This window comes from Acipenser ruthenus, chromosome 1 (genome assembly GCF_902713425.1).
Source record: "Acipenser ruthenus chromosome 1, fAciRut3.2 maternal haplotype, whole genome shotgun sequence".
Classification (NCBI taxonomy): Eukaryota; Metazoa; Chordata; class Actinopteri; order Acipenseriformes; family Acipenseridae; genus Acipenser; species Acipenser ruthenus.
In genome coordinates this window covers 63,173,501-63,185,817 of record NC_081189.1, presented here as the reverse complement: position 1 = coordinate 63,185,817, position 12,317 = coordinate 63,173,501, and the positions used below count along the sequence as shown (strand labels likewise).

Sequence of the window (12,317 nt, the reverse complement as noted above, 5' to 3'; positions counted from 1 at the left end):
ATGCAACTTTAAATACATCTTCCCAGGCTTTAAACATCAGTTATCTGAGGAAAAGGGTTTTCCACAACAACTCCCTTGAGGCAACTTTTCAAAACATGAAATACTGTATAAATTCTGTAGTGGAAGCTGCTTTAATATCTAGAGCCATGTTATTGACACCAGCAAAGTCAAAATAAAGATGGAGAAAAATGATTGTGACTCTGCATACAGGAACAAACTTATTGGCAAATCGGTTTCTAACCACAATGTGGCAGACAGAGTGGGACCTTCTATTCAGAAAGCTATCTTACCTGTGTAAACATTCCTGCTCTTGAAAGGGAGGGAAACGGCTGGAGTTGTAGTAGCATTTTAATCCTGCCACTGGGGAGCCAAACTGTGGCTTCAGTTCCATCTTTACTAAGGGCAAAATCTCAGGGGACATCAGTTTCACCTGGACAGATGTTAAACCATTTTGGAATCCCTCAAGTCAATCAGAGGGAGATTTAAACACAGGCCTGAAGTCTGGAATGTTTTAGACCAGCCTGGGAAGTCCTAGTCTGTGAAGAAAGAGGTTATGGGAAGCTATAATCATTTTTTTTGTTGTTACTTGTGAATTTTGAGAGAAAGGGAGTCAGTGAGTCAGGGATACTATAAGAATTTAAATTTAGTTAGTGCCATTGAAAGGCAAGGTTTTCTTTTGTTTTGCTCATATTAAACATGACATGTGTTTTCGTCTTCATTGACATCTTTACTGAGACAACTATTTTTTTTGCCATGTGAAATGTTTTGGCCAGAAAGAAGTATTGCTGGGACTACTGTAAAAAATAAACAATTCAAGAATAGGTTTGATTAATTTGCTGAAACCATGAACACTAGGTCAGTACTAAAATCGAATTATTGCAGGTATCAAAGTGGTGTTACGTGCTTTGTAATAAACAACACCTTTGAATGATGACAGCAGGTAAGGATAAATGGCTCTGTGTCTTACTACCAACTTACACCCTCAATGTGGCAGTATCAAAAAATCAGGGAAAAGAGGGCCAGTATCTGTCCTTTGTTCACTGTATCTCACAATACCTCCCACCATGCAAGTTCTACTCTTGCCCACCAACTACGTGTGTGCTTAATTTTTTGGATAATAGATTTGTAAAGTAATTATTTTCCCAGCAAGCCACCTCTTTCACAAACAAAGAAATGCCAGATGATATTTGTGCTTGACATTCAACCAAATATGAAAACTGCAATATAAATATAAGCTAATAAGTTCCTGTCTTTGCTTGTTCTAAGCCTCTTGGAAATTACCTTGAAAAATGAATAGAAAACATGATTTCTTTTAAGTCATAGTAATGAGCAATCTAGTGATCCTTAGTGGAAACATAATTCTTGTTGATACTGAATAACTGATCATTTCAATTTGCTGATAATATCTTCTCTATTATCTGTCCTTTAAGGACTGTAGCAGACAATACTACTGTATAGGCCTACAGTATATCAAATTAAGAACACACGCTAGTGCCCTAATGTTTTGTCGGCCTAGTATACTTCTAGTATAGTACAGTATAGTAAAGTTTAGTGAAATGTGTCCTCATGTATTGAAGCTATACAAATTGTATAAAATCAAAAAATCTTCTGCAGCATACAGTTAGAATAATATAGCGGGTGTAGGTAGTTTAGGTATGCCTAAGTTGATCACTGTATTCCTGTACTTTTGGTTGTGTTGTGTCCCTACTATGTTAGGATGTACTGCATCCGCTGTAAGTTACTAGTGCAATCTTATAGTGTTGCTAGCTTGGATATGATCCAGAAGTCTCAGAGAGATGGTTAGATGTGCTAATTGGGTTACTAAAGCTTGTAGGCCATTATAATGAGCTGCAGCAGTCCTTGGCCGATCATATGCAGACTCTGACTACTGCCTGGCAGCTGTTGTGAGAGGACAAAGGTTTACTGTTGGGAGCTCTTGATTGAATTAGGTTGGGAGTAAGATAGCTAGTAAGCATTGCAAAATCTGAATGGATACCTCCGAGGCCAGTAATTTTTTGGCTGGTCATTTGGTTTTCTGTGTGAAAATATACTGAAAACAAAAGTACTGTACATTTTGTTTACAGTTGTGCAATAGTTTGTGTAATAACAATCACATGAGCTATAGTTTTTAACCAATAATTCCCTGAGCAGTTTTTATACAGCTAAAACACTGTTCTGTATTTTTTTGTGTTTTTTACTGGGATTGTAATACATTCTTTTGTGTATAAAAATAATACAAAACAAAATTTATTCTGTACAGAGAATTCTGCAGGAAACAGTGCCTCTCATTTGTGGAAAGCCCTGGATTATTACTAATATGTTAGGAAAGGCGTATCATTTTAAATATTAAAACCATAAAAGCATTAGTAGTGTAACAATACAGTAATATCACGATACGATATGTATCACGCTACATGTGGGCTAATGCAAATGTTCAGCAGGTGTATATAAACGGCTTCTGCAGGTTGGTACTTCACTTGATTTTTTTCCCCCTTCAGCTCTTGTATACAACTATTCCATGTATTATCTTCTAGGTCTTGTTTTTTTGGCTTTGTAACACGGCATGTCTTCTGTGGGGATGCATGTGTGCCCTCTAGGCCTTTTTAAAGGCAATAATTGGCAGTCAGTTCATGAACATTTTATTTGAGAAATTGTCAAAATGCCTAGCGATGAGTCTGCGTCATACTGAAGACAGCGTGATGTTTTCTTTTTTTTAATTAAGTTGCCATTACAGGATACAGTATGATATATTTTTATTTTTCACCATTCTTTAGTCATGTCACATTCTTCTAGGCCGTTAAAGTACAGTACATGTACCACTGTCCCTGTTGCTGCAATAATTCTGTATATAATACTAAGTGTTACTGTAAATCTGCATTCAGGCAAAGGCAGCGTTATCAGTTTTCAACGCCCATAATGGTACGTGGGAAATGCATTTCATTCCCAACCTGAAGACGCTCTGTTGAGAAATAGATTTGCTTGTCTCACTGATAAGCTGGCACATTCGCTCAAGACACCAAGGGCTTTATTTTAATTGGATCACGTTTGTTCTTTTCGCACCGCAAGAGACACATGAGATGTGGAGGCTGACCGGTTTTCAGAAACGTATAAATGTCTGTAGCTGTTTGAAAAAGTGTTTCTTATTTAATGAAGAACAGTGACCCCAAAGGTTTTACTTTAATAATTAAAAGTACAATACATAAATTACACTTTTGTTTAATACTTTGTTGCTTAATACTTTAATTTCAGAAACTTAGCTGTGCTGAATCCTTAGAGCAAATGAGGTATCTAAAGTGGTACATTGGGTCAGTGGTTGAGAATTATTTTGATTCCAGGATCCTCTCGCTCCAGAATTGTAATCCCTCAGCACTGACTTGCAGTGCATCCTCAGACTTCCAATATTAGATGCGTGCCAGCCTTAACTATGTAGAATTCTGCTGAGGGAGTCAAAGAACCCTGCCTTCAACACTGCTTGATATACAACAGTGAAAAAACGAACAATATGCATTGCAGGTAGTTGCTCTGCAGCTACAATAGAGTTTTGTCATGTTAACAACATTACTGGAAACAAATGAATGTGTATTACTGTAATGTAAAGGTGCCTCGGTTAATCAAGACACAACTGTATCTTTATAATATTTTTATAGGGCTGACCCTTTTTTTGTGTATATACTATGCAGTAATTTGACCCCTAATTTGAAATATCAGGCTGCTCTTGATTCATGCAGATCTGTCTTTATTTAGGGTATGTTCTGCCTCCTTCAACAAGGAGAATTGGAAGAACAAGATTTCTTTCCACTTTTTGACTGCATATCTCTCCTAATACGGTATATCCACAGATATAATTGTGATACTGTATTAGAGCTGTCCACAAAAATCATTTGAGTGGCTCTGAAACAACAGGGATAGCTGCATTTGTTCTTAATGTCTCGTAGAGTAAGGTTAATGCTTTAGTTTATTGTGTGTGGGTTACTGTAATCCCATGCGAGCTGGGTTTGTTTTCAGTTTTTAAACACAACAGGTCTTTTCTTATTAACATGGTTTAATCAAGCTTTGTACAGTACAATCTGTTCACTTGCTGCAATCCTGTCAGCTGATGGAATATGTGACTCACACATGTCCAGCGGAATGCACAACTTCCAAATCAATAGAACTACAACACCCTTTTTTTTGCATAAAAAATATAATCTTAATATAGACAAAATTTGCATTTGCCCAGCCAAAAACGTACTCTTGCTTGCACAGCACCTGCAACTGTGTATCATTTCCCTGTCTAGACTGTGTGTCTTTTGTTTTATAAAGTATTTTATAAGAATTGTAAATAACATGCTGAATTAAAATGTATTTTATTTTACAGGTCAGGGAGCCTGATTTGCTATATATTCTAAGAACTGATATACTTAAGTTGTGAGAGTTTAGTTTTCCTATTACTCATCAGCACGCACCCCGACCCCCCCCCCCCCCCCCCCCCAAAAAAAAACGAACATACAAAAATACCAATTTAGAAATGATCTATAATTTGTTTGGTTTTTATACTTACTGTCCCGTGGCTAGGGGTCACTGCAAATCATCTCAGTGATCTGTTTGTATAATTTCACTGCCACTGACAGATCTCGTTGTCTGAAGCAGTGCTACAATGCTCTCATTCATTTAAATGACGGTCAATCATCAAGACCTGTACCGACTGCGCACTTTCATTTTCCAGCTCAAGCGCCTGTCATTCAAAGTGCCTACTTTTGAAATTAGTGGGTTAAGGTGTAGGTAGACTTTTGCTAGGTATACGGTGACAGTTAATAGTTTGATTTGAAAATGGGGCGCAAGAGGAAAACACTTAATGAGATTTGTGCACAATCCCCTGACCGACGTCTCCGCGGCAGGACGAAGCGGCCCATCTGCCTTACTTTCCAGTGTCTCCAGCTGTGCTGAAGAACAAGTACAAGTTAGTTCTGTTCAACTATCTAATGTTTTGTTCTGTGCATATTATTTGTACTCTTAAGTGTATGCTATAAAGGTCTGTGTAATACACTTTTTTTATATGCTGTGCTTTCTATGGTTTATCTGAGACATTTTTTTTAATTTGTGTAGGATCTTTTTCTTTACAAGGTATATCTCTGATGTGACCAAACGTTATTTCAATTAGAATGTTGGTAACCATGGTTTTGTTGCATGTTGAATATGATAAAGGGGCTTTGCTAAATGAGACGTTTCTCAATGGCATAAAAAGTCTTTTTTTTAATGCATAAAGTTCAATTTCACCCATTCTATGCTCCCTTTTTTCTCAAAAACTCTTGAAAGGGCTGTAGCCAGTCAGCTGATGAAACATCTCACAGACAACAAATCTGCTTGATTGTTTCCAGCCGCATCACAGTACTGAAACTGCTTTGCTCCAGATTGTGAATGATCTCCTGCTCAATGCTGATGCTCCCTCTGTGCTTGTCCTCCTTGACCTAACAGCTGCTTTTGATACCATAGATCAGGGGTGCCCAATCCTGGTCCTGGAGGGCCGATGCCCTCCTGGTTTTTGTTCAAACTGTACACTAAATTGATTAATTGGACCAATTAAGCTTCTAATAAGGGCTTGATTGGTCCAATTAAGTCATTTAGGGCACAGTTGCAACAAAAGCCAGGAGGGACATCGGCCCTCCAGGACCAGGATTGGGCACCTCTGCCATAGATCATGCCATTCTTTTTGACCGCCTTCAGAAGTATGCTGGAATTTCTGGAACCTGTCTCTCCTGGATGTCTTCTTGCCTATCTGGACGCATGCAGTCTGTTTTCTGTGCTGGACGTAGTGGCGTTGCAAACCCAGTCACTTGTGGTGTCCCCCAAGGATCTGTTCTTGGGCCCCTTCTCTTCTATATCCTTGGTATACTTCTTGACAGCAACCTCTCCTTTGATGCCCACATCTCCTCCTTGGTCAAATCTTCCTTCTACCATCTTCAAAACATCTCCAGTCCGTCCCTACTTTTCCATCCCGGATACGGAGATACTTTGTCATGCATTTGTCTCCCCTCGACTCGACTACTGCAACTCTCTATATGGTGGTCTCCCGGCACACACCTTAAACCGACTGCAGTTAATTCAGAATGTCGCTGCCAGGATCCTTATCAGATGTAAAAAACGTGATCACATCACCCCCCGTCTTGCCCAGCTGCACTGGCTACCTGTAAAATTCAGGATTATTTTCAAAACTCTCCTGCTCACCTACAATGCCCTTCATCACACAGGTCACGAGTACCTCCTCAACATGCTGACCTGCTATGTCCCTCCCCGCAAGCTGAGGTCCTCCGACTCTGGACTGCTTGTTATCCCCAAGCAAAAGTGCACCACACTTGGAGAATACTCGTTTAGCTTCATGGCTCCGACTCTTTGGAACTCTCTCCCAGCTTTGGTGAGTGATGCTCCCACCGTTGCTTGCTTTAAATCAACTGCTATATACACTGCACACAGTAGCAGCTTCTCTCTGGCCATACGACAACCAGCATAGAAGCAGGACATTTTTAGTCCTTGTGGGAAGGGACCCTTGCTGGACTAGTCCCTTGTGTTTATGTTCTGTTTATGGTTGTTTCACTGTTACTGAGCATGTGGACTGTTTAGAAAGGTGGGCAGGCGGGGTTTCAATAAAAAATGTGAAGCCACTTCTACAAGAAGAATTCCACACTAGTTCCTCATCATCATCATCATCCTTCTTTTTCAATCCACTGCTGGATGAAGGACTCCTCAAGATTCTTCCTCAAAAGCCTGTCTGTTACACCACTTATCCACGTTGCTCTGACGTGTTTCCTAATTTCATCTTGTCATCTTCCTGGAGGTCTTCTTCTTGGTCACTTTATATCTCTTGGGATCCAGTCTAGTATCTCCTTGGTCCTGTGATGGTATGTTCTTCTTGCTAAACATCTGGCCCACTGCCATTTCAGTTTTTTCGCTCTTATGCGTTGTTATTATACTCCGTTGAGTTGTTTGTAATTTGAGTCATTTTGTACATGCTGTAAAGTGTGGTAGTATAGTATTTACAAACGTAACTAAAACAGATCTTAAGTATTAGCCCATGTTTCACACCTGGGGACATTCTTGCAGTTGAATTCCCTGTATGATTATTTATTTATTCTGTGTTCCTTTTGTGAAACCTATAAGTCCTGGACTTGGAAGGAGAAAAGAGAGAGATGCAGAACTGTGTCTCCTCCTAATGCCTGTCTGTACTTCCTGTTGCTTAATTATAGGAGCTGTCTATACCTGCTAAAGTATGAATCATAACGTGAAACAAATACTCATCCCTACAAGTAAAATAATTATTCTCCAAACTACTGTACTGTAAAACAAAGAATTGTGTATTGATTGAAGTGTTTTATTCATGTTCGGACAGACAAACAGTACCGTTGGAGAGTCACCGAAGATGTTCTTTTTGTCCAATTTTGATCCACCATCAGAGTTGAGTCCAGAAGTCATCAATATGGAAGTGTTTGGGTTCAGTTTTATCTGGTATAACAACAAAAGCCCTTACTAAGCTAATAAGATTCTTTTAGTTGCTTTGTGGCAGTGAGGCTTTGATTCTAGGACCCAAAGACTAATTTCCCTTGCCACACTCTTCTGCCGTTTGTTTTACATTGACAGTGTTCGACTACAGCTACAGGGACTACGTGCTCTCCTGGTATGTGGGTCTCAGCAAAGATGAAGGACAGCTGTATCACATGCTATCGGAGGACTTCTGGGAGGTAGCCAAACAGCTCAGAAACCGTCTGTCCCACATCGACGTCGTCAGGGTGGTGTGCATCGACACTGTCAAAATGTTACACACCCACTTCTATGACCTCAAAGCAGCCAACACCAGGTAAGGATTCTGCTATACTTTATCTATTCTTAGTATCTTGATTTAAATGGATGGAAATAAGAAACAGCCCAGTAAGACTTGTGGATTCCCATCCATCTGGATACTTGACATGGAATCACTCTTCTGTTTGTGAAGTACAAGATTTATGCTATAGCCTTAAGTGCTATTAAATTGACGTAATTAAAGTGATGCACCATTTTACTGCCACCACCATAGCCCCTCTGTATCTTTTACTTAGGGAAGCTCTGCTGTGTATGTGTGGCCAGCTAATTTTAGCCACTTTGAGTTCATTAGCGCACACAAAATTCTGGAGTCACACTGTACATTTTATAAATATTCCTTGGTGTCTAAATTCAACAGCATTTTTCTATAGTACTGTATAACTGTTAGGAGGCAGTGTGGTCCAGTGGTTAAAGTCCAGGGCTTGTAACCAGAAGGTCACCAGTTCAAGTCCCACGTCTGTCACTGAACGACTCACTGTGTGACCCTGAGCAAGTCACTCAACCTCCATGTGCTCCATCCTGCGGATGAGATGTTAAATCTATGTCCTATTACAAGTGACTGCATATAATGCACAGTTCACAGCCTACCTCTGTAAAGCGCTTTGTGATGGTGGTCCACTATGAAAGGCGCTATATAAAAATAAAGATGTTATATTATTATTATTACTGTACAGCAGGCTATATACTGTATGGTATCTCACAACAGAAATGCCAATGTTATCTCTCACCTTTTTTTATTCTAAATTTAAATTGGTTGTTTTGTTTTAGTCAGATTTAATTTTTTTGTTAACTAAACTTTATTTAAAGTAAAACTAAATTGTTTGTTGTTACTGGCTGTCAACATGCTTTGACCCAGAAGACACTGCTGGGTGAAGTAAAGCAGCAACAGACTTCCTTGGAAGCAAAGAAAGCTGATAACTTTCTTTTAACCTAGTGTGGTATGAAATGCCTGTTTTTAAAAAGAAAATACATGTTTGCAATAACTGCACATTTGAGACCTATGGAAGTGCAAAAAGGGTAAGATTTATGGAATTACTTTGTGAGCTACAATTACTTTGTTACTGTCTTTTTTTTTCTGGTAACTCTTGGTCGTGGGTATTGTTATCTTAGCCAACAAGTTTGGACAACCCTGTAATCAAGGGCAAAGATTAGAGCATTTACATTTCTCATTGGGTAATTTAGCATCCATGAACCAGTTAACTTCTAGGTTTATTGTCACTTGATCTTAGAATTCCACCTTTCATTGTTATGAAAAAAACATGGTTGTAATACTTGTTTTTCTTCCTAAAAAACAGTTTAGTGGATTCTGAATTTCCCTAGATGAATTTCCCTGTATCTCATTTTAAGATCCATAGGTTCCTAAAACCAGTAAATGTCTAGCTAATGTGGTGGAGCAGATTTCAATACATTGGTTCTGGCTCTTTCTGTTTCTATAAATAGACTGAAGTGCATTCAAGGTACACATTCTTATGTCAAGGCCAACTGGGGAATGTTTGGTGTGTTTACTGTCATTCTGCATCTTGATGTCAACAACATGTCCTGTATTTTCATTTGAAGTAGTTTTCCTTGTGGTTACAATTAAACATATGAAAGCCGTGAACTGTGTTTGCATTTTATTCTAGGGTAGAAGGAGATAGATGCTGTTTTGAACCTGTTTTGGTATTGCTACTTTTTTCTGACGTGGGGGGGAATCACAGTGTTGGTTTGACAAAGTAGCATTCTAACCTTGACTGTCTAGAGCAGGGGTGCCCAATCCTGGTCCTGGAGGGCCGATGCCCTCCTGGTTTTTGTTCAAACTGTACACTAAATTGATTAATTGGACCAATTAAGCTTCTAATAAGGGCTTGATTGATCCAATTAAGTAATTTAGGGCACACTTGCAACAAAAGCCAGGAGGGACATCGGCCCTCCAGGACCTGGATTGGGCACCCCTGGTCTAGAGGCATCCAAAACACTCTGAATCCCAGCACTTGTGGGACAGGCCGCTCATTAACATCTATTGCATATTATTAAAGAGGAGACTATTTTCTATTCAGGGATACCAAGATATTTAGTGAGCAGGTAGCTTGAGTGAAATGATCCAGCAACAAACTCCCCATTACCAGTTTTACTGCTTACCGAGAAAAAGGAGAACATTTTGGGGTGCCATTACACTTGGAGATGAATTGCTTATTAAATATTTAGCATCTATCTATTCAGAGATATTTAGTAATTAAGCTATTTAGTAAGTAAGGGGTCTGGAGTGAGGAAAAATGTAAAATCACCCCTGTAAATAATTTGTTGTTTTCATAATTTGTGTTGGAATTTGTACAGTAAGCTACAAGTGACACAATACAGTGAGAATAACCTGGCTTGAGACCAGTGTCATTTCTAAAACTCTGTTTCCACTCTCAGACAAGAAGAACCCCCAAAGCTGTTCCAACTGCACCCGTGTTTGAACAGCCCGGAGGAGGAGCTGCGGTTCCTGCGCTCTTGCTCGCGCCTTCTCATGCTCTACCTCCTTCCCACCAAGGATGTCCGCTCTCGCAGCCTCAGGGTGGTCCTGGCAGAAGTCTTTGCCACTAAAGGTATTGCTGTAGGAACTGACAGCTACTGAAGCCAGGCTTAGTGTTGGAATGTCTGCCCAAAAAATTTGAAGACAGCCCTGAGGCAAGCGGGACCTGGAAATAATAACAAGAGAGAAAAACCCAATACAGTAGTCCCTCGCTAAACCAGTCATGTCGGGACAAAAAATAAAAACACACACACATTTATAGTGCTCAAATAGGCTCATAACACAAAATAGAAAATAAAAGATTTTAAATTTAATTGCATTTTCTTTTCTTTTTTTTCTTTTTTTTTTTTTTTTTTAAACTTGGCCTACTTGGTACACAGTTAACACAAATAGATCATGGTGCTGGTACTTTACATATACTGCATACACTTTACCGAAATCATTTTGAAATGTACATAGAACTCTTTACAGTGTATCGATCTTGCATTTCAAACCACTGGAGTCCGTCATTATTTCTGAAAGCTTATTGCCCTTTTCCAGCCAATCGATGGCAGTTAGTTTAAACTGTGTAAACTGTGCCGATGCCCTCCTGGTTTTTGTTCAAACTGTACACTAAATTGATTAATTGGACCAATTAAGCGTCTAATAAGGGCTTGATTGGTCCAATTAAGTAATTTAGGGCACAGTTGCAACAAAAGCCAGGAGGGACATCGGTCCTCCAGGACCAGGATTGGGCACCCCTGGTGTAGAGTATATATGCCCTATTACATACTTAATTTTAATGATTTAGTAGGGTATCTTCTGTTCCATTTATTTTCATCCTGTCTTTTGAAAATCCTTCCCCGACGCAAGTTGTCTCATAAACCATTTCAGATGTCGTCTAAAGGCAATGTGCCTGTTTGGTTTCCGAGTGATAAAGACCTAACCCTTTGAGAGATTGATACTGTTCAATCATGGGTATGCTAGAACAAAAAAAATAACCCATTCACAATGTCAGTGCCTTCTAGATGGAGACTTCGTATTTTCAGGTTATGTAAATAGTGCATGCTAAAATGTGCTTTTGACACGGACCTCTGATGGCTGTCATATATTGAAGTTATTAGTCTTAGTATTTGGTACAAGGCTGTATTCTATTATTTTTCTCAGGTAAAATCTATTACTGGTGTAACACCATATTGTTTCCACCTAAGGCCATTTCAGCAATACATACCACACACTGGCACAGCATTTTTACAGTGTGTTCTCTTTCAAAAATAAAGGCGTCACACTGCTAAATGTAAAACAATAATATATCTTAATAACCTATGCAGCTATGGCATGTAGGAATAAATGCCTGTTTTTTTTTGGCTAACGTCACTCAGTATTTATGTATCGAGTTCCACGTGTTTCATCATGGCTGTAAACAAAGAGCAGAAGCACCTCCTGGCTACGGGATGACACACTTCCTTTGTAGCCAGTTTGGCTATAGAGTATGCGATACAAAACCTGACCAGATATCCGCGCTCAGCCAATTGGACGAGCCGTGGAAACACCCTGTTTCGTTGCTGTGGGCAGCCGTTACCAGGAGGGCCTGGCAGTGAAAATGGTGCATTTGCTTCTAAATGCTGTTGTAGTTATTTATCTTAGAATTCACAACCCAACCCTCCAAATCTTTGGTATTTTTATCTTTTAATTCGGGACTATAATTTCCTTTGCTTACTGTATACTAAAAAGATAGATGCCATTTTTGTTTTGTAAATTTTGTTAAAAGGTTTTATCAGTAAATTTAATTTAACTATCAACTCTAGTCAATTGCCTTCAAATGAGCATTCCTCGATGTGACAATGTGCTCCTGTGTACCAGGCATTTCCTTTTTGGGTTGATACCTTATCGAGGTCAGGCACCAAATGTTGGCAAGCTGTAGCAAAACTTCAGCATATGCATGAAATTCATACAAAATGTATTATTTTAACGCAGCTGGCACTGAGCAGAAGGAAAGGCTTAAACATCATGT

General features: G+C 39.2%; 2 protein-coding genes across 2 annotated transcripts in view; one reads left to right on the top strand and one right to left on the bottom strand.

The window, feature by feature from the left end:
• Positions 1 to 12,317, top strand: part of LOC117421149 (sorting nexin-25-like) — a 62,414-nt gene that overhangs the window by 8,031 nt on the left and 42,066 nt on the right. The window contains exons 3-4 of the mRNA XM_034035141.3: positions 7,612 to 7,828; positions 10,225 to 10,397. Coding sequence (XP_033891032.3) covers positions 7,612 to 7,828; positions 10,225 to 10,397 — 390 coding nt within the window. The remainder of the gene's footprint in view (positions 1 to 7,611; positions 7,829 to 10,224; positions 10,398 to 12,317) is intronic.
• The window catches only part of LOC117420836 (cilia- and flagella-associated protein 97-like), a 53,762-nt gene that overhangs the window by 23,180 nt on the left and 18,265 nt on the right, over positions 1 to 12,317 (bottom strand). The gene's annotated exons all lie outside the window — the stretch shown is intronic.